Genomic DNA, 23,648 nt, shown 5'->3' with positions numbered 1-23,648 from the left:
GTAGTCCCAACTACTCAGGAGGCTGAGGTGTGAAGACCGCTTGAGCCCAGGAGGTTGAGGCTGCAGTGAGCCATGACTGTACCACACTGCACTCCAGCCTGAGTGACAGAGTAAGACCCTATCTCAAAAAAAATAAAAATAAAAATAAAAATAAAAACCTACCAGCCTGGACAACATAGTAAGATCCTGTCTCTACATCTTTTCTTTTTAATTAGAAAGTGTGGTGGCATGCACCTGTAGTCACAGCTATTTGGGAAGCTGAGGTGGGATGTTCATTTCAGCCCAGAAGGATAAGGCTACAGTGTACACAAATCAAGCCACTGCACTCCAGCCTGGACAACAGCGTGAGAGTCTATCTCATTTTTTTAAAAAAATCAGACAGGCTAGGTCTTAAACCAAATCCCCAGTATCCCCAGCAAGATCCCATGAGCTCTCTAATTCAGAGGAAGCTACTTTCAGGGTCCTATAAAATAAATCACTCTGTATTCAATACTCTCAGAAAATAATGTTTTAATCTGAATGTGCCCTACCCACAGTATTTTTGCATTTATAACAACAATACACTTAGTATTAGGGAGCTAAGTAACAGAAGAACACAGGGTACATTTCTTCAAGGGGGACAAACACCAAAATATGAGACTATTTAGGAAATAATATGACATTAAAATTAAAAACAAAATCCAATGAAAAGAATAGGATGCTACTGACCCCTTCCCCTACAAAAGTTGTTACAGGCTTATAGATTATGTAGTAGAAATAAATTTGCAGTTTTTCAGGATTCTCTGGCAAAAAGTTCTTTGGAATTATTTTCTTCTAAGAGCTGAAAAACATTTTTTTCCAAGATGCTGCCAGCTCTATAAACAACCTTTCTGATCTCTTGAAAAGTGACACCCAGCTTTCAATAGCTCTATGTACTTTTAGTTTAAAAGAAAAAAGTAAAAGAGAAGAAACCATAGCCAAACACTAAGTGTACTCCACTCGTGCCTTAAGTTACATATAATGATTAGAAGAATGGTTCAATTTCTTTTCCTTTTAAGGTAGAATATATACATCTATGCCACACATATAATTTTTACTAATAAGGCGGAAAGTATCCCCTTTCCTATCAAAAAATCCAGGCCAAAAAAAAAGTTTATCTGAAGACACAATTGTGAACAATCAGTTTTTTCTCATGAAATCAAAATGGCTCATAAGTTAGTAACACCATGACAGGCTATGTTAATACTAAGGCAAGACAAATGGTTAAAGCCTGTATAAATAATACAAGGCACTGAAAAATCTAGGTAAGCCAAAAAGTCTATTGATATTTTTTTACATTTCTATAGAAGCCTACTTTAATCTTCCCATATGAAATGGAGAGAATCTGTGGAATTACTATGATTTTTAAAGAATTTTTTTACTACAAAATTCACTGTGATTAGTCCCTTAAATAACTTGTAATATTTCACATAGCATATTCCTGGAATAGTTCACATTTCAACTTACTATTTTTGAGTTGTCAAGACACAATCTAATTCTAACAGGAAAATATCTGCTGGCTTGAAACAGCACTTAAACACAAAGAAGGAAAGTTAGAAGTCAAGAATACTCATTCTGAGATAAAGGCTGAGTAGAGCACAAGATGAGAAATCAACTAGAGACCTTATCGGGATGCAGTGCTGCACTTTGCTACATTATCACTGACTGTAACCTCCTTTCCAGCTCACAGGCAACCCTCGACTTCTCTGGGACTAAGTGATTATTTTAGAAAGTTCTTGTGTAATACTTACTTTTTTCCTACGATCCTTATCAGAAGCATGTATACTTAAGTTCCATAAATTGCATACTCCAATTACCCACCCCACTACCCAACCCAAGAGAAATAATCAGAAGTGTAAAATGCAAAATTCATAAGAAAAAAAATAATGAGGATGATTAGTATTTAAAATGGACCAGTTGATTAAGGGCATACCCATAGGTAAATAACATCAACACTATGTTCCTGATGAGTATAAAAAGAGTAAAATAAGTTATTTTTTCAAACAACTTCCTTAATAAATATATAGTTAAGTTCCTAACTTTAAAATAAGTTGTGTTACAAAAGCCCATTTCTTCATGAAGCTGTATTTCCCCCATAGAATACTCTAAGTGGCATTCCATTTCCAAAGCTGGCCCACCAATACCCACCTAACCCATAATCTACTGACATACATACAACAAGGAATAAAACATGGTAAAAGTACTTGCAATGCTTCAAATGCATATTCATAGTTCAGGTAAAAGGAGAGCAGCCTAGCAAAACAAAACTCACAAAACGGGGTTCACATCACCCAGAATATTCACACAAGTATATATATGGGCAACTTTCTCATAAGAGGAATCACAGCTTTTCTTAGGTTCTCAAAGTGGTTGTTCATGTACCCAACAAAAAGAACTGTGCCCCCTAAAAATGTAACCTCCTTCCTAAAAAGCCCTCAGGTAGAGTTTACCAGTAACATAAAGCATCTTGACAGGTATGGTCTACAAATGCATACAGAAAACAACTTCATAAATAGAAAACTGTGCAAAAACCTTACAGAGAAACTAAGTGAAGAATCTCCTGGAGAAAAGAACACATTCCAAAACAGACAGGGTGTGAAGTGCCCACATAATATGATACATAAGTTCATGTGAAGTAGGCGCTGATGATCCTAGTGACATTCATTGTCAAATAGATTTCGACTAATCAATAATGTTTATACAGCTGACTCAGCTACAGAGGCAAACATTCCCAATGTTTATGTTTGCAAGAAGTCCACTTAAAATTCTTTTCCATACTAGTCAAATCACAAAAGCAAAAATTTACCGCACCTTTGCTACCAAAAAAAAAAAAAGAAAATCCATCTTTTATCTACATGAAATCCAAACAAACAAAAACATGTATTTAAATGACCCAAACATGTAATATGAGTGAAGATACTATTTCTATTAATTGTAATCAAGAAAACTTGGATTTCTTTTTATATAATTTTAATGTGACTTGCAACTTAACCCAAAAGTTTCTATAACTGATATAATGCAGTTCAGACATTATTATTTTCTTAAATGAGGACAGTTGATTGCTTGCTTGTTTTTGGGTTTTGTCAAAAGTAAATTTGAGCTGCATATAACTTAAGGCTGTTTTAATGAACAGTGTAATTTCAAACTTACACCTATCTAAAATATTCTTGTTTGCCTACCTCTTCATCTCAACCCATGAATCCACAGCTAGCTCATTAAGGTACTTCATCTCTTTTTCCTTTCCCAAAACCTTATTATACTTTTTAACACATTAGGAACTAGGTTTTTTTTGTTTTTGTTTTTTTTTAACAGGAACACTTTTCACAAGAGAGTGCCACTTACCCCTCCTGCCTTCAGCAACTTTCTCCTAAAGTCCTCTGTGGGGTTGTTGAAAGTTAGCTTTTCACAGCGGAGGTGATTCACTGGTGGATGGCCTTCAAGATGCAGGAATAAGTCATAATCAAAGCGGACTTTCCTAGGTTCTTCCTGGAGGTTAACAAAAATTATGAAAGAAAAAAAAGAGTGAGGCATAAGTGAAATTTTAAAAGCAAAAATTTATTCCTCATAAGAAATAGAAAAGACCTAAGACATCTAAAAGCTAAACTGTCAAAGTAGTACTGGGATAAAAAAGTATGGAATCATCTATGAAACAACATGGAAATATCCAATAAATCAGCTTCTTGTGTTAGGGGAAACAAAATAAGAAAAAATTCTCATCTTCCCCATGATCTTTCAGGTGATGGGATACCAACAACATAGCCACCCAACTAGAAACCAAGCACATTCTTTTCTCTTCCCTACCCCACTACACTCACCATCAAAGGCTGCCGTTTTCTCCATAAATATTTCTTCAACAAGCCCTCTAACTCCTACTACCAGGCTCTTACTCATGGCCCAAACTACTATCAACTCTCGACTTTGGGACATATTCTCTTCAATTCCTCCTCCAACCAGGCCAGAAGATTATCTATATGAAACAAAAATCTAGCTATTTTCACTTCCTAGTTAAAATTACAACAGCTTCCAATGGCCATTAGGCTAAAACCCCTAAACTCACTTGAATGCCACATAAGGGCCTTCATAATCTATCTTTTGGCTTCATATCCCACCACTCCCCTCTGTCTATCTGATGGTCTAGCACCATCCCACTGCCGGTTGCTTCCCAGTACCTACCATGTTCTAGGTTAACTCTGGTTTCATTCTTGCTTTGCATTACTACCTTCACTGCCTACCTCCATTTCACCTACTTTTTTACCTTCATAACTTCTCACCCTTCCCAACTCAAGATTTCACTTTCAGGAAAACTTCCCTGAAATCCCTCCCCACTGCTCCTCCTCTATTCTGTGTGCATCTTTCTCTTACCCTTGCCACATCTTAGAATAATTGCCTTCTTATCACCATTTACCTTGCTGCATCAGAAGATTGTTGGAAGAAGGAACAATGTTTGAATCAACACTGTACTCTCAAAAACTAATTTATGCCTATACACAGTAGAAATGCAATAAGTATTTGTGAGATTAATAAGAATGGCATTTTTTGCTGAATAACTAACTAGGACAAAATAGCATCCTATGCAAAAGAACACAATAATTAGAATTTCATGATACCCAGGTTCAACTCCCAAAAGCCATTACTTAAGTTGACTAAACGTTTGCCCCTCTCTACATATTGATCTTTAGCCATGCAAGGTGAAAATACAGACTCAAGATAATGATGACAACTAATATATACTTTAATATTCATCTCATTTAATTTTCACCACTCTCTTTGGAAGAGATGTGAGCCCTGTTTTGTTGTTATATTACTAATACATGATGAAACAAAATGATATGAATCCATTTCTTTTGAATCAAAGGTCTTAGCACCTGAAATTGTCAGAATACAGAAATTAACTACTCAAAATTCATGGTTTCCACCTCCTCATCCAAACTTCCCAAATCACAAACTCTACTCATTTCCTCACTACCCCTTCACTTCCACTACAATCTGACGTGAAACTTGCTTTTTCTCTCTCTTACCAGGATGCCATTCTCTCCTGGTTTTCCTCATAAGAAAAGCTGTTCCTTCTCAATCTTCTTCATGGACTTTTTTCTCTTTCTTCATTGACCTAAATGTCCTTTACCTTTCTGCAAAGTTTCCCAAGGAGATGACACCCATTCACAAGGAGTCCGTTCCACCTATGCGACAGTGACTCCCCTAAGCGTTATCTCCAGCCCAGCTCTCATTGACTGCCACATACATGTGTTCCACAGGTTGACTTATAGCAGCATCTAATTCACGCATTATGCTAAACTAAAGTTACCTTCACATGTCTTTTCTCCTATCCTCTATTATCTTGGAAAGAGCAATTCTAACTGCTTGCCAAGGTTAAAATACACAAAAGCCACTCCCAAGTGTTCCTTCTTCCTCATTCACTACAGTCAAATTTTCTCCAAGTTCTATTTAATATTCCTCCTTATGAACTCTCAAATCTACCACATTTTCTCTAAGGCATAAACATTGTCCTAGCTTAGACTGTCACCGTTCCTCATTTGATCTCCTCCCTGATTTTGATCTTACCTCATTCTGATTCCCACAATGACCAAAAAATTATCTAACACAAAAATCAGATTACAGCTTTCCACCGATATAAAAGCCTTTAATGGTTCATCATTTTCTGCAATAAAATCCTACTTCCTTGGAATAACCATTGCAGTCTCCTACTACCTTTCCCATATTTCTTTTGATTTCTTACTATACTCTGTTTTCCCACAATTTTGAAGCATCTGCAGTTCCCTAATACTTCATATTAACTCACTCGTTTGGCTTTTCACAAATAGTGCTCCCCACATCTAAAACGTCTTCCTTTCCAGCATAGCTCCTTCTTTATTGCCTAGTTAATGCAAACTCATTATTCAAAACTCAGCTAAAGCATTAATTCCACTGGAAAGTCTTTCTGACCTTCCCAATATAATCTAAATTAGACATTCCCTCATAGCATTCCTCTACTAACACAATTATCACACTGAATTATGACCATTTTTTATTTATCTGTCTTCTAAGTTATAAAATAGAAGATGCAACTTTAGAATTAATTTTAAAAGGAGAACAGTTTTCTGCCATGTAACTGGGAGCATGAACTGGTAAAGCCTTATTGGTAGATATCTTGGCAATATCTATCAACATACTAAATACATATGATGCTGGTAAAGGCTTATTGGTAGGTATCTTGGCAATATTTATCAACATACTAAATACATATGATGCTTGACCCAGTAATTCTATTTCTAAGAACCTCTTCCATAGAAATATTCAAATATAGGTACAAAAACATACTATAAAATGTTCGTAATAGCATTGTTTATAATAGCAAGAAAATAAGAATGATCTTCATCATTACCACATAATACCATTCAGGTGTTTAAAAATACTGACTTTGAAAGGCATATTGCTAACTGAATTAAAGGCATGTCACAGAAAAATATTAAGTCATGCTCCTGACAGTCTCTATGCTGACACACATTTTATCTATGCAAATACGTGGAGGGAAATCTGGGAATGCTGTACCCAATAATTAGCAATCATTAAATGGAGTCAAGGAATAAAACTCCTAAGTTCTATTCTGTATACTTTTCCTAGGAGAACATATATTCCTACATACTTTCTTAAAGAGATAAACATATTGAAAATACACTAATTACCAGCATAAAAATGATGTGGTAACAACATCACTCTAGGATCTACAACAGTCTAAAACAGAACAAAAACATCACTTTTCAATAAAACCAAGGGTAAGCACCACAGAAAATGACTCTCTGAATACTGAGTATGACTTTTTAAAATATTTTTTAAGTAAGAAAAAAGTACTCATAAACTTGTGTTCTGGCCAACTAAATATCTTCTCTTAGAAGGCAGACATTGACATTATGTCAGTCTATCCTCCTCAGAAAACATTCTTCTTCAAAGTTCAAATGAGAAAGCATGTGCTTGCTCTCTATATATAAATAATACATTTCCTAGAGGTGGAAATCTGTTTTTGGCAATATCGAGTTACCCTCTCTCACTCTGCAGAAGCTTCAGTCCTTGACATTTACTCTCTCTTTTCTGAGAACAGATTGAAAGAGAGAAGTATGGGATCCTCTCAAACCTAAATCGATTATGTTTCGGTGTGCCTGTTGGTTTACAGTTTCTGAAACACACGATTCTCACAAATAGGCTTATTTTGTTGAGCAAAAATACAAAATAAGACAGAATAAACATACACAAACTTAAGAGAAGTACTGACACACTACCACCCCTCTTGACTTTGACAGCTCAAATAAATGAGCAGAACTGAAGATAAGCTCATGAGAGAACCAGGAAAAACACAAGGATGGGGATGTGACCAAGGACAGGATATCTTTAACATGAAGAATTAGGATTCTTCCATCATTACCTGGAATTCTTTTTGCTGCTTTCCCTCATTCCTATGAAAACTCTGAACAACACTTTTTCATAAACCATTTGATATGGTTTGGCTTAAAGAGATCAGTGATTACCATTTTGGAAAAGAAAAATATGTTTGTAAAATAGAAAGAAGAATTATAGTTTTTTAGTAAAATAGAAAAAGAAGAATTATAGTTTTTCATCTCTTTAAAGAAACACTTAATGAATTTCATATAATCTGACTTCATATAATTAAAATTATCTTCTTCAAAGCCACTTCCTTGATAATTAAGGGTAATGACAGCCAAAATTCCTAGAAGACAAATTTAACTTTTATTTTAAAATCATCTAGTGATAGAAGTGCTTATGAGTCAAAATTATTTTAAACATCATTTGGTTAATGGTGGATCTTCTACTGAAAGATTAATGGGTAAAGATTACATACCTTGTTTTTAAAATAAACCTCAATTGGCAAAATGAAACCAGCATACCCAGATTCTTCTACTTTGTAAGGTGGATCTTTGCACACTGCAACATTAAAAAAGAAAATAGGTAAGATGAGAATAAAGATAAAAAGGCATTCTTCTTTAAAAACAGAAAAGAATCCCATTCTACCATCCAGATCACATCCAATTTTCACAGCCCCTTGCTAATCCCCCAGTTTAGTTTCTATCCTTTATTTATCCTTTATCCTTTATTTATCTATCCTTTATTTCTTCTCCAGAAACTATAAAAATTTCTCCTATGTAAAGCAGATGTTTAAGTCATTTATTCAAATCTTGGTGAAGAATAGCTCATCACAGTCAGCCATTATTATTAATGAGTGAACTTCACTTGTTAGTACCCTGCCCTAAAGTTTTAGGGAAACTGAGGATTGCTCTCTATGATCCAAAGTTTGAAAAGAACTGTAAGCTTCCTAACAAGAGTATATCTATGTCTAGTCTTTGATGCAACTCGCTCCCCACCTTAAGTCCTGGCTTGTCTGAGATGTCCTGACTTCTATGCCATCCTTTCCTTAGAAAAATCCGAAACCCAGAGTTTCTCAATGACGCATAACCTGCCTCCTTCACATACTCAAAAGGAATGCTTACTGAAATATCACTATACATACAAACACTTAAGATCTAATCAAATTATAAGAACACACAAGAAACAATAAGGCTTTTATTTCTCATGGAGTTAAAAGGAAGCAAGGCTATTAGGCAAGCTCTTGGAGAATGAGAGACCCTAAGAAGCTAAACAGGGTTTTATTCCACTAAAATTTCAATTAAATGAAAATCAATCACAAGCCAATTGAAACCATGCTAGTTAAGACTGCATTTTGGTGGTATCACAAAGTAAACATGTACATGCCAAATATCAAGGCCACACACACTGATGCCCTCAGTCCTCTTCAGCAGTCCCTGCTTACCTGTCCCTTTGTCACCTACCAAAACCCCCCGTGCTTCATTCCAATGCATTTCCCCCAAATATGACCAGCATTTCCCTCCTGCGCATGGTTCTCCTTCTGTTCCTTCCACCACACCTTGAAGCTACTCTTAGTATCCTCCACAAATTCTAATTCTCATTCCTTCACAAGATCTTTCTAGACCACAGAGTATTACCATCTCTTTTCCTTTTATCCTCCGGAAAAGGTAAATGTCTGAATCAGTGCCCTGACTTTGAACAGAGTTCCTTATGACCATATATTGAAGGATCTTGTCTGCTAATTTCCTTTCACTTCTCAAGGACAGAAAGCACATTCACCTCAAGATGATAAAGAGTGTCAAGGGCTCAGGAGACAGCGGCCAGCATACTTGGGTGCCAATCCATGATCCTCCTCAGACTAGACGGCCTACCTCTGCAAAATTATTTCACCTCAGATCCCCGGGCTCCTCTTCAAGACAGTATGAAGACAAAATGGGGTGACTGTTATGGACTGAATGTTTGTATTCCCCTAAACCTCATAAATTGAAATACTATCAGGAGGTAGGAACTTTGGAAGGTGATTAGGTCTTGAAGGGGTAACCCTCATGAATGGGATTAGCCCCCTAGAAAGCTCTGTTGCCCCTTCCTCCAGGTGAGGACATAGTGAGAAGACAGCAGTCTGCAACTGAGGAGATCTCCCATGAGAATCCCACCATGCTGGCACTCTGATCTGGGACTTTCAGTATTGTTTATAAGCCATCCAGTGTATGGTACATTGACAAAGCATCTTGAACGGATAAGCAGAGTGATGTGTGTAAAAGATGCAGCACAGGGCCTGGCACACATAAGTTCTCAGTAAGTGACTCAAGCCAGGCAGGAAATCTAACTCTAAAACACCCAATTATCATGTAGCTTTTCTGGGTGAAAACAAAAAGCATGCAACAAGCAAAGCACCCTCAATTTGGGTCAGAGGACTCAAGTCCACAGCCCAGGACTGAATATTTTCTAGACAGCCTATGTTTTCTTTCCCTTTAAAGGAGAGGAAACACCATCTACACAACTGAAGGCATGGCCATCAGCAAACAAGGAGATTATATGCAGGGAAACGGGAGCACAAGGCATTTTTATTACAGAAGTGATGTTGATAATGTACATGAAAATCGGTTCAACATTAAGCAAAAATATGGTTACAAAAAGGCAAACTGAAGCCCACCTTAGAAAATTGCCCCAAAGTGACATCAGAAGAAGTAAATCAAAAATGAGCCATCTCACTTGACCTTATAAGTTTCTTTAATAGAGAAATGAAAAAGTGAAATGTTCAAGAGTGGCTCCAGTCTTGCATTTACTGACCACCTGTCGACTCATCATGAATATTCAAATACTGTGAACACCGGGGAGAAGAGAGAGAGTATCACTAAATGCATTGAGCAGCCCCTGCCCCACCTCAGCAAGAAGGCTAGTGTTACGCTCATGGCATTTCCAGGCGGCAGAGCTCCTTTTCAGAACAGCAGTTTCAGTGTCCAGGTTGCTTGGGATTAATCATGCCAACATCATTGGAAGGAAGTTTATTTTGTGGGCTGCTGCACATGCCAGAGAAGTTATAGCTGTTCCTCTACATACTCTTTTGTATAATTTATTTTCTCTATTTTGAATGCAAATTGCTCCTATTATCGGAAACAGCTGTTAGTGAGCATATCTTATCATTGAATGTCTTTGGATTTTTTCCCCCACTCTTTAAAGGAAATGACCTGCTATGTGCTAATATTCTATAGAAATGTGATTTTATAAGAAACTGTTTACCAACTCATACAATTATTTTTAAATGCAATAATTTCATCAATAACAATGAACAATGTCTGTAAAGCCATGAGTTCTTAATTAGAAGCAAACAATAGGAACGTTTTACACACAATAAAAAGGCTAGAAAATCATTAGCCATGTAAATAATAACTTACAGTTCTAATCAGAAGAAAGTCAAATTAGGGAAAGTTGTTTATTTATTTGAGTATTTTATGATCAGAATCATTAGTATGAGTTTCTTAGTTCAAAACAAGAAACACAAGTTAAAACTAAGAAACATTTTAGCCAGTAGGAATAGTATATTAGATATAAAGCAATTCTTTTTTCAACTAGTAGAACCATGTTTGGGAGGGATCACCTTCTGTCACTTGCAACACTTCTTCATTCAGAGTCTCTTCTCTCACTGCATCAAGTTTATGATATCTAAGCATTCTAAACACTTAAATTCATTCTTCCTCTTGATTGTTCAAGAATCACATGATCCTTAAGATCTATGTAATAAAAGGCCAAGTTTCAGAAGCTATTGAAGGAATATTCACCTTTAGAAAGCCATAAAAAATCTTTAGGTGACAATAAAATGGGAGAATTAACATTTACTTTTTAAATTCTCGTGTTTTGTTATATGCATATGCATTCCCACATATTAATTCAGGCAAAATCATTAAAAGCTTTTTTTCATCTGTAAAACCCAGCCCAGATGTTAACTCTGTCAGAACATTGGCCCTCTTCCATGATCTCGTTGCAATGAACAGGTTAGTAGGTAAGCCATTTACCTCTCAGACTCCTCCGCTAGACTGACCCCCCTCGAGGTCAGCAACCACATCATTAATCATATCTGTAATGCCTGACATTATCGTTGAGCCAAATAATATGTACTCAAAAATGTTTGTTAAATTTAACTCTTAAAAGACTCATGCTACCATTCACTAATTTACCATTGCCAAAGAAGTTGCTTTTTCAATAGAAGTGAGTTGACCTTAACCAATCAAACTCTTCTCCAAACTCCCTACAATCAACATAAACTTTTAAAACTTTTAAAAAATTGGTGCAGGTGATAGAAAAGTGTTGCCACAGAGGAAATTTTTCTTCAATACTGTGGAACTGGTCCTAGTTCTAAGGGTACCACATTTTAAGCAATGGAGTTAATCAACCCGGCCAGAAGATCTCTAAGGCCATTTTGAAACGAATACTCAACAGCCATAAATAATGGCTCCCCTTCTCCTCTCCCTCCACACATTACTACCCATGTGCTCCAAGACTAATTGGGAGAGATCTTCAAAACTCTCTTTGTCCAATTAATCCTATGTACCACATACGGTCTATTAGAATAGTATTTCGAAAATTCATGCCTGAGAAAAACAGGGCAAAGTTTTTGTTTAAAAAAAGCGTAATTGGGTTTAATTGCATTTTTCCCTGAAATGGCTTTTCAAAATAATAGACACAATATAGATTCAAATATATAATATGTAGCATGACACTAATCATACATTGACCAATAACCTATTTAATTTTTAGTTGGAAAACATGTACACAAGGAAGAAAAACACATGGAAAGGGGGAAAAGAAAATGATCTGGCAAAGTTTAAATAAGTAAGGACTTTTAATACATAAGAAGTCAAATCCTTACTTATTAAAAGTCCTTACTGAAAATTTTAATATTCTCATTTAGAAGTAAAGGATTTGACAAAGAGCTACACTTGGTACACAGAAATAAATGCTCCTTAAATGAATAAACTTATGCTTATAAAATAAATTACTCATATGTATATTCAATAAATAAATGTAATTAACAGGAGCCATGTTTTTTAGCACCAAAAGAAAAAATTCTGTCAACTCCATAAGACCTTCACTTAAACTTCAGAAATATTATTAGGCACCAGTTTTTTCCTGAAACCTCAGGAAAACAGCTTGTAGTCTCCTCTTCAGAGCATTCCTTTAGTCTACTTGTTTTAATGTTATGATTTATAGCCATCAGAATACTTTTGTTAAGAACACGGCCCAGTTGCCCATTGATAATTATTAGCTTTATTTACTATGCAGAGAGCCCTTCAGGAAGGAAACACAACGAACTCTCTCTATATAGACTGGTTATTACTACTGCTTTGTGCCAAATGTTCCTTTCAGCTTTAGCATTTTGGACTCCCTCACTTCCTGCTTCAGTTCCACCACATCAGAGCCCCCAGGAACGGGGCAAACAGGGTCCTGCTCAGTCCATCTCTCTGCTCCCAAACAGTTCTGCATGAGCATCTGGAAGTCTAGAGCCAGCGTCTGAAAGTCTGAGCACCAGAGGGTAGCTTACCGCACCTACCAGTAAACATGGCTTAAGGCTTTATAGTCAAGACATTTTGAAAACAAAAATCAACAGTTGGGTTTTGTTTTTATTTTTATAAGCACACACATGCACACACAAAAAAGATTCGCCATTGCTTCTATTTAGCCCATTTCAAAACAGATTATTCCTAAAGAATGAAATTTTTAAAAGTTTTCCCTCTTCTGTGTTTTACTTCCTCCATTTCCTTAAAAAAGAATTAAAGACAAAATCAACCAATATACTGAGTTATGTGTTCAGTTGTTCTCACCTTGTGGATTTTCTAACCTCCTCTGGACTCACCACTCAAGGCCCGACTGAATAGCATCTCCTCTGGAGAGCCTACTGCCAATATGCCATACAAAAAAAATGGTCATTTCTCTCTTCTACCTTTTTCTCATTGCATCATATTAGCTAATCCTAATACATCTGCTACCATCAAGTCCCACCCTCATCCCTACTTAATTCTGAGCTTTCCAAAAGCTAATGCTGCTTCTCACACCTCCTCCCATCCCTTACCCCAGATCATCATTTATGAAATTGGGTTAAATTTATGAAATGTGACGTTAGCATGAGTTTTAAAAGAAGGGATGGAGCAAGTCTAACAGTTGGGGAGAAAGTATACAAGGCTTGGACAGCAAGCAGAAAGTGTGAGCAAAGGCATCAGGAGAGTAAAATTCAGTGTAATGAGACAGTTGGTATAAGCAGAAACACTGAAAACAGTGAAACAACAAACAATACAAATAAGGTTTACATTTGTATAGAGAATATCATGCTACACACACTCGGAAATTCATGTCAAAAGTCCAGGAGGGGAAAAATGGATTGTACTCATAAAGGAGGGATCATTAAATTTGAAACGTTACAGAGAACCCCGGGATTTGAAACAAGAATACAAGACTCCAAATTGGCTATATTGCAAAAATCTTAATGATGATACATAAAAATTACTTCATTTGTTAGTAACTTGGAATCTTTACTTATACACTCAGAATATCCCTAGCTTCTCTTTCAAGGGGGTGAGGGGGAGGAGCAATCTTTTTTAACATACACACAACATTTTTAGCTTTCTGAGGAGTTTAGTCATTAGAGTTAGCAAAGCCCATGTAGCTGAGGTTAAGTCAATACATTCCATCTTCAGGGAATATAACAGCTATGTTAAAACAGGAGTGCCTTCACAATCATTTCTTCAAGGAATGTATAATAGATAAGCCAGCAAAATTCAGAAATTGTCCAAAACTAGATAATATTATGAATTGTCAGGAAATATTAAATATAATTCCTCAGGCTTATATCTTTCACTAAAATTGATAGTGCTTTTCCAGTGACTTGCCCCAAGTTCCGTCAATATAACTCGGTATAGAATTGTTTCAAATGATTAGCCTGCTGGAAATATACATCCAGGCTAATATGATGAGAAACAGAAAACCAGTATCTTCAGAGAAAGGTCAACGCAGATCTAATTTTTTATTGAAAATTATACAAATGGAAAAATCTTGAGAATTGTATTCCAAGAATTATCATTTTCTTAAAGTTAAACCTTGGGCAAAATATCCACATTTCAGAAAGTCCATCTGGAAAAGCAACATTAGCTACATAGAAAATGATATTCTAGGAAAGTAACTAAGAATTGTTCCCAATATTTGGCAGGAACATCTTTATTTCAGTGTGCACTACTACATCACCAAAGCTGGTCATCAGAAACGCAGTTCTTTTCGGGGTTTTTTTTTTTTTAAATGAAATATATAAAAAGCCATTGAAGAGTATCACTTTCTAAAATAATTGTCTTTTGATTTCTGTAGGTAGCAGAAAAAACAAACCTTGGGACAGCCCTCTGGCATCAAAATTTTACCCAGACTTCCGTGTACTGCACATGGCTCAGCTATTGCTAAAACTGGTACTGTTTTTTATTTAGAGGAAAAAAAGAATTTTAATGTGTTAATTTATAAAATTATACTTTTCATTAATATTAACTCATTTCTTCTCAATAATAGGCAAATTAATTAAATTCCTCAAGCACTGCAAAATCTTAAGGCTACAAAGATAAGACAAGAGTCTTGCTCTCAGTCTAACCAGGGACTGTCGCCTGCTAAGTCTGAGTTCTATTTTAGGGACTGTGGATAGAGCAATAAACAAGTGACAAGCCCCCTGCACTTAAACTTATATCCACTGTTAGGAGACAAAGGGAGGAAGAGGAGACAAAGACAACATGCATATACAAAATATTGAGAAAGTATTGAGTGACAAGTGCTACATAAAAATAACAGCACTGAATAATAAATGCTATGATAGTAAAGCAGACTAAGAGAACAGGAGCTGTTTTTTAATTTTAGAATCATAGTCCCTCTCTAAGGAAGTGACATTTAAGTTGAGACCTGAAGGAAAAAAAGGGGGGGTGGTTATGTGTTGGCCCGGCAGGAAAAAAATGACATTTATGTTGGTTACAGAGGAAGATGCGCAAACAATCTAAAGCCTGTCCTTATGTTCACCTCCAGCACTACTTAGCCCTCACCTGATTTCTTCCTCTATAACTGAGGTGAAAGCCATTTTCTCCTTCCTAAACATTTCCTACCTGTGTTTCTCTTCCATGAATTCACCATTTAATAACCCACACAGGTTTGGCTCTTATAATTTCATGATAATCTCATTTCTTGTATCTTAAATTCTACTAATGCTATAAACCCCCAAGAGCTTATAATCACTCTACATTATGAAGATTTTATAAGCAGATATAATTGTTGGGAATTTATATAACCTAATTTTTCTTTTTCAATCTGTCCCTTGAAATTTCAGAGTTCCTAAAAAGAATATAGAATCTAGACTAAGGAACACCAAAGCATAAAAAAACAGTGTAAGTGCAACTTGAGAAAAGGAAAGATAACAGGTGAAAAGCTATCTGCACAAGGAAGGGAAACACTGTTACAGAGAAAAAAAATACATGGTTCGGGCTGGGCGCGGTGGCTCAAGCCTGTAATCCCAGCACTTTGGGAGGCCGAGGCGGGTGGATCATGAGGTCAAGAGATCGAGACCATCCTGGTCAACATGGTGAAACCCCGTCTCTACTAAAAATACAAAAAATTAGATGGGCATGGTGGCACGTGCCTGTAATCCCAGCTACTCAGGAGGCTGAGGCAGGAGAATTGCCTGAACCCAGGAGACGGAGGTTGCGGTGAGCCGAGATTGCGCCATTGCACTCCAGCCTGGGTAACAAGAGCGAAACTCCGTCTCAAAAAAAAAAAAAAAAAAAAAATACATGGTTCAGGAGACACAGGGGAAAAGGACAAAAAGAGATAATGTTGAAATTATTAATATACAGTAGTTCTAATTTTCTCAAACATGTATTCACCTTAAAAGGATAATTTTCAACTGAAATAGATAGGTTTTCACTTTTAATAAATGCATTGTATATGAGTCACTTTTAAATACTCTACACCCATATTCTCTTATGTAAGATGCAATTTCATTTTTTATTCTGACCCTTTTTCTGCAAATACAGAGGACAACAAAATTGTGTTACACATAACAGTTATCAATTGCAGTAGGGTGATAGAAATGACAATGTGTTATAAAATCATCAATCATAATAAATCAAAATTAAAACCCATTTCTGAGTTTTGAAAAATAGCCTAGGAGACCACCACAATCTAACTTCACAGAAAACACCAAAACACAAAGACTTAATTTTTCTTAATAATCTTTGCTTTATTCCCTTTTCTAGGAGAGGATGCAAAATTGTCCTAACTTCAGAAGAAGAATTAAGAACAAGAGTTCTTTTCAGTATCTTGTGAACTCTCCTTTTTTTTCCCTCTGCATAACATTTGGCGTAGTGGTAAGCCTACCCTAAATATCCTAATTGATTTAAACTCCATTGGACAAAGACAGAATGAGGCTGATGTTAATATGATGATGTCAGTTTATACAGGGTGCATACAGGAGTATTGTTTCCGTTCAGCCCGACAATCTTTCAATCTTTTTCAATAACCAGGGAAAATCCAGTTTCTCCACTTTTCTCAAGCAGGGATTTCTAAACTGTGTTCCCGGAAATGCTACATCTTTGCAGGGTGTTTAGGTGACTCTACAAAACAACAGGGTATTTGCCCCAAACAATGAAAAACTGAACAGTGGAAGGGCCCATCCTAGTTTTAGACACAGCTTGAGTATCTCTTGTCCAAAATGCCTGGGATCAGAGGTTGATTTTGGATTTTTTAAGATTTTGGAATATTTGCCTTATACTTACGGGTTCAGATTTCAAATCCAAAAATCCCAATCCAAAATGCTCCAGTGATTTCCTTTGGGTGTCATGTTGGCATTCAAAAGTTTCAGATATTGGAGCCATTTTGGATTTCAGATTTTTAGGTTAGAGAGACTCAACCTGCACAGCGTTAGTGTCCCCTTAACATTATGTGAAAAAAATGGCTAAAACAAAATCTGAAACCACTGTTCAAAAGCATGTACATTATGAAGTCTTAGTTACATCATTTAAGTAAACCTACTTTGTCACAGAGTATGGGGTTTTTTTGCTTGCTCCTACCAAATACAGTATCAGTTTACTGTTTTCTCCCTACCCTGACTATAGAAGTGAAAAACACAGATCTCTTGGGTTTGTAACTCTGGCATGTCTTTGGGCTAAATAGGTAATAGGATAAAGAACAGCTTTGACTCATCTCTGCAGGTCAACTTTTACAAACACCTTCTGATTATCAACTGTGGTAATAACTGCACAGTATCTAATGGTCTCTGAATTGCAGGAATTACTAAGTAGGGGGACAAATATAGCAGCACAAATATAAATGAAAGACAAATCAAAACAAACCTAAAAACTACTAGTAGTCAGTGTTGTAGGAGGGTGCTCACAAACTGAAATGCTTAGGGAACAAACCAGGGAGAAACAGAGAGTCAGTCATTGGGTTTATGTTTGTTTTAGAGCAAGCAGCTATGAATGTCAAAAGGGAGAAGAAAAGAAAATTTTAATGAGTATTAATGATTCTAGAAAAACTTAGTAGAAGAAGATTATAATACAAGCTAGAGCATATGTGAAATATTCCACAGGATGGCAAGTGAATCAGGTAGGTATTTCTTAACAGTTCTTTTTAACCTTGAGACACTAAGAAAATAAGAGGAGCATTGACAGAGAGAGAGAACCAAGATATTAGTAAAGTTTTTTTTTTTTAAATTGAGACAGGGTCATTATGTTGTCCAGGTTGGACTTGAACTCCTGGCCTCAAGTGATCCTCTCGCCTCAGCCTCCCAATTAGCTGGGACTATAGGCTCCACCATCATGCCCAGCTTAAAAATTTAAAAGTCCAGGCTGGGCGTGGTGGCTCATGCCTATAATCCCAGCACTTTGGGAGGCTGAGGGGGGTGGATTATGAGGTCCAGAGATCGAGACCATCCTGACCAACATGGTGAAAACCCTGTCTCTATTAAAAATACAAAAATTAGCTGGGTATGAACCTGGCAGATGGAGGTTGCCGTGAGCCGAGATTGCACCACTGCACTACAGGATGGGCAACAGAGAGACATTCTGTCACAAAAAAAAAAGAAAGAAAAAAAAAACTAAAAGTCAATGATGAACAGATTTAATCTTATCTGGGAGTAATAAAAAATTACTATTTTGAGGATAGAAGCAAAGGTAACCAAATAATGCACAAAGCATGTTTATTGCCCATTGCCCCAAATAAACAAAAGGAACAGGGAGTTCAGAAAATGAAGACTAAATACGAAGAAAGAGGAGGAAAAAGGAGGCTGAAGGTTAACATGCTGCTAGAAATTACTACTGTACCTCAAATACAAAAAGGAATTCTCAAGTATGCTGCTGAAGCTTACTGTAATAACTGGTACATGTTTTGCTCACTTAAATCAAGGGCTCATTGAAAACTTTAAATTAGCAACAGGCGGCATTTTGTGGCAGAGACAGGTAGGTATAATAAGGAGGCAGAGGACTTTCGTGGTCGAGAGCCAGAGCCTTTGAGAAAGATCCTTAGGTTCAGATCCCATCTCGGACATATTATGTTCTGTTCCCTCATTTACAATGTGAAGCTAATACTATTGCCTACTTCATATAGCTCCTATAATCATTAAAAGATTATCCATGCTAGAAAGCATGACATTGTCCCTTAACTTTTAAAACACTTTCTGAAAACTAGAAATCACCCAGTTATCTTATAGTACTCAAATGCAAAGCATAAATATTAGAGAATTTTTTGGACTTTCCCCACAAAACAGAGTGAAATTCACACATTTGCCATCAGTATAATTAAATATTCTTAAATTTGTTTTTATTTTTTGCTGCCATAGCTCCTTGACAGGTATATGTGAAAAAGAAAATGTTCCTCACTTGGAGTTCTTTTAGCTCAATCCACCACTAACGGTACTATTAGCAGTGAGGCCACACTAATCAGCCCACCTAGAAATTCATGAAGCCCAAGTGAGGACATATTGTGAAAAGGCTTTAAGTAAGGCTTCCCAGGTTATGTGCTAAAGCAGGAACATTGAAATACTGCAATAAAACAAATGAATAGAAAATGGAAATGTAATCTGAGTTTGAGTCCTGTAGCACAGTAAAGGAAAAATTAACAGGGAATCAAGGGACATGGTTCTGGCTCCATTTCTTTGACAAACTAGCCATTTGTTCTTTTAACCACTTACTGTAGCCCTACTCTGTCACATAAGAAGCCAGCGTCCATTTCAGAGGCTGCTTCTACATCTAAAATTCTATTATTCTAAGGACCAGCCACATATGCTACTTCTACTCCAACTTGAAAGCAAATGCATTTTGTTTTTTCATTGTCTTCGTTTAAGCATAAAACATTTATCAGCTAAACACCACATCTGCTGTTAATGCAATCAGGAAATTGAGACAAAACAAGCCAACAAACAAAGAAATTTAAAATCACACTTGAATTGTTTTAAATATATTTGGTAAAGGCGTTTTTCTTAAATAGAGAACAACGGTATTTGGTATTAGACCATTAAATAAAGGAATACTAAATATAACTGTAACTATTAAATATAAAGGAATAAATCATTGCCCCATACAAAAAACATTAGATTTTCATTTTCTTGTTTCCATTCTTACTCTAGAGTCACCTTAAATATGCCGAGTAAAACCCTGTTTTGCATGTATAAATCAAACTAGCAATTTGATTCCTCAGGAACTTGGTATAATTTAGTTGGAGCAGCATATGAACTCTAGTATTAAGAAATGAAACCATAGAACCTACCTGGCAGCATTTATGAGAAACATCATGCCTTTAAAATGGTAAAATAGAAAATGAGATCAACTGTTTACACACTAGGCATAGCACATTACGTAAAAAGCTCTTGAATGTTACAATTTTTCTATATATTGCACTTGTAACACCCTTGTTCTTAATCATGTTGAAGCATATTACATTGCTTTTTAAATAGAGCGCACCCTGCCAATGCAGTCAATCTTAATAGTATTCCAGAACAGCATGCCCATATGAAAGATAGATTGATGAATAGGTTTATGCCCTATTCAAGGAGATGAAACAAGCTCAATAGAAAGATTAAATAAGGCTCCTGCCAATAGTTGAATCTTAAAGAGAAGAACACAACTCAAACCAAATGTTACAGGCAAAGGTCAAACAAGAGAATAATTAAGATCCTAACTTGAAGAGCTAGCTAGCATTTGCTAATTCGATGTAATGAGGAGAAAAAAAAAAAAACTCTCTTCTTAAAATGTGACCATAATAACTTTCACTGAGTCTGTCTTCAAAGATAAATTATAAAACTGAATAAAGGTGAGCTAAGTCCCAAATAATCTTCACAGGGAACCATTCCTATTGTAAATAGACTGGGCCTTAGGTACAAGACTCATTAAAATCCTACTGTCATATTGTACTTTAAAAATAAATTCTAGAACTATAAAATGTCAAATAGTAACAGAAGTATGAATTTTGGTAAAAGCTTCCAGTTAATTTTGTGAATTCTATCATAGCCTAATTTATTTATATAAAAATAAATTTTACAAAGAAAAAAAACACAGCAATTTGTTTCCAGAGTACTACTGTTTGTTGACTTAAATGTCCAGCCACCAGTTTCAATCTATTCTAACAGGGTATTTAACTAAATGGATAAACATGTATTTCTCACTGTGCACACATACCACCTTCAAAATGGAAGTACAATCTCAGCTCTTGGAAAATGTGGAAAGAATACAACAGTGCTAAAAGATTAGAAAAATGTTGACCATGTTAGTAGCAAATATTTGGGAGGCATTATAATCCCATCTTGAGAAGCCTGGTTTATTTAAATTTCTCATGGGACAACAGGTAGATCTGAGTTTTATTTAAAAAAGTTGCTCTCCCTGTGTACTGTCATTTCCTATGTTGAAACCCACAATCTAATTTAGTTTTTTCTCCTAAATAGCAATGTTTTTGGACAATGATGCTGATATCAGCTAATGAACTAAGTGAGGCATGTGAATTGGTATGCCTAGGTCAATGCCATGCCCATGGAGTAAATACAGTCAACCAGAAAGACTACCAAGAAACCGAACAAGCTTTTCCTACTCTGTCAATTCCTTTTCCTTGATTCTATGTTTTCATCAAGAAATGCTAGTAGATAAATTCTAAATCCATCTGACTCTAGTTTCTTCCTGTGATGTCAAGTACTATTGTTTAGCTTCTACCCTAAACCAAAGGTACAAAGGAGGGTAGAGAAGGAGTAATAAACTAAACAATAGTACTTGACATCACATATAGAAAATTTTAATATTTTAAAATGATGCTTTATTTATAAATATATGCATTTGCTCTCACACATACTCTACATAAACACGTATCACACATTGCAAATAAGTCATTTTCTTTCCTACTTGTAACAAAAAGCAGTACGACATTTAAAGACAGCAAATTTCAAATTACTTCTTCTTTGGAGATAACAATAAACGTATGATTTATTTAACACCTTTCACCAAGTCCCTGAAAGATCACTGATGTCACATAAATCTATAACATAAGGAAATAAGTAGCTTAAGAGCCCTGCCAGCCACCCTTTTTTAAAGATGGAATATGACAACTTAAGCAATTTACTCAGAGGTCAGTGAGCTAATTCCTGGCATTCAATCAATAGATATTTATTAAAGCCTTCTGTGTAGCATTTTGTGCTGGATGTTTAGATGAAAAGTATTTTTTTTCTTTTTCCTTATTTGGATCTTCTCCATTTTTCTACAAAAACAAAAATTGTTATTTGTAATAATAAGAAAAATCTTTAAAACAGTAATGTGAGGTTGAGTGAAATTAAGAGGCATTTGGAGAAACGTAACATCTCTGGAATTTGAAACATTCAGAAAGTCAAGGAGGACTGATTTCTAGGTCTTCCACCTATGCGTACTTTCCACTCTATTCCTTTTCCTATGAAAAACACACAGGCAACAAGTTTACAAAGATACCAGATTTAGAGCCAGCTAAACTGTGTTCTTTGCTGCTCTGACATTTCCTAGCTGTAGTAATTAACATTAGGTAGGTTATTTAACTTCTCTCTACCTCAGATTCTCCTATCCATAAAACAATGAAAGCATGGCTGTGCAAATTCAACGTAACATTATTTTATGAGAAAACTGATTTGTAAATGCTAAACTCCTGTCAAACATTACTCTTAAAACATATTTTGCCAATAATTATGCACACTTCCACTAAATGGGGACAAAGAGAAGGTGCCACTGAGCCAAAATTTCTGACTAGCCAAGAGATAGGTGTTAGAGACACTGAGACATAGTTCTGCCCCTAAGGATGTCACCTACCATTAGTGGGATAGAAAACTCTAGTAGGATATGATATTACACCTTTACCACCAACACAGCAAGGAAAATGAAGACCCTAAAAGAACATATGATTAGAATAGCATAATACTGCTAAACAATTAAGATGAAATAAATGACATAGTTCGAAAGTTTCTCCTTTTACAAATATCGTTTACTCGAACTTCATGTTTTAATGCTTTTAGTATCTCTTCATGGCTTTAATTCTAGCTTCATTTAGATAACGTGTCATAGCTGTCAAAATATGTTTCTAGGAATTTTTTACATTAAAACCCAGATATTTTTTAATTTTATTAGGATTTTCATTTGCCTTAATTTTACTGAGAAAACAGAAACTATATTAATAAACTAGTATGCAAATTTTTCAAGTTATCATGGATTTCCTGGGATAGGTTTATATTCTGAGATGGTTCCAACCCTCAGTGCCACTGCCACCACCTATTTTCAACAAATGCGTTGCCTGCCATTCACTTACCCCTTTCCCAAACGTCGCACGTTTATTATACACCAGGACTAATAATGCAAGTATGAATGAAATAAGGACTTATCCTCAAAAGGATCATAGTTAGGCATTTTCTATCCAAGCATTTTAGGTCCCAAGTAAGAATTTCAAGTACTGCCCACCCCTACTACTGGGAGTTGGGCACTAAATAAGTGAAGGTGCCAAGTATTTAGTAGCAGTTGTTGAGCATCCTAAATTGAACAAACTTCAGATGGGCTTAAACCAACTATACAGAAAATATATAAAAGCCCCTGCATGTTTTTGAAGAAACAATTCTTAACAATGGAAAAAAAAAAAAACTTTTCATAAGCTATAAGTGCTAATACAAATACCAAGCAAACCAACTTTAGAAATATCTTAAGTTCTAAACCATATCCTTTCTTTAATCATATTAGTTCAGCAATGTAATTGCAATTCAATCC

At 35.8% G+C, this 23,648-nt stretch overlaps 1 protein-coding gene across 4 annotated transcripts in view; it reads right to left on the bottom strand.

Moving 5' to 3' along the window:
• MLLT3 (MLLT3 super elongation complex subunit) overlaps positions 1-23,648 on the bottom strand; it is a 269,552-nt gene that overhangs the window by 99,660 nt on the left and 146,244 nt on the right. For all 4 annotated transcript variants that reach the window (XM_032300090.1, XM_032300091.1, XM_032300092.1 and 1 more), the window contains 2 exons: positions 7,868-7,950; positions 3,361-3,504 (listed from right to left, as the gene is read on the bottom strand). In XM_032300090.1, coding sequence (XP_032155981.1) covers positions 3,361-3,504; positions 7,868-7,950 — 227 coding nt within the window. The remainder of the gene's footprint in view (positions 1-3,360; positions 3,505-7,867; positions 7,951-23,648) is intronic.

The sequence above is a fragment of the Sapajus apella genome, unplaced genomic scaffold (assembly GCF_009761245.1).
Source record: "Sapajus apella isolate SASKATOON/1434 unplaced genomic scaffold, GSC_monkey_1.0 scaffold42, whole genome shotgun sequence".
NCBI lineage: Eukaryota > Metazoa > Chordata > Mammalia > Primates > Cebidae > Sapajus > Sapajus apella.
This window is presented reverse-complemented; position numbering and strand designations above follow the sequence as displayed.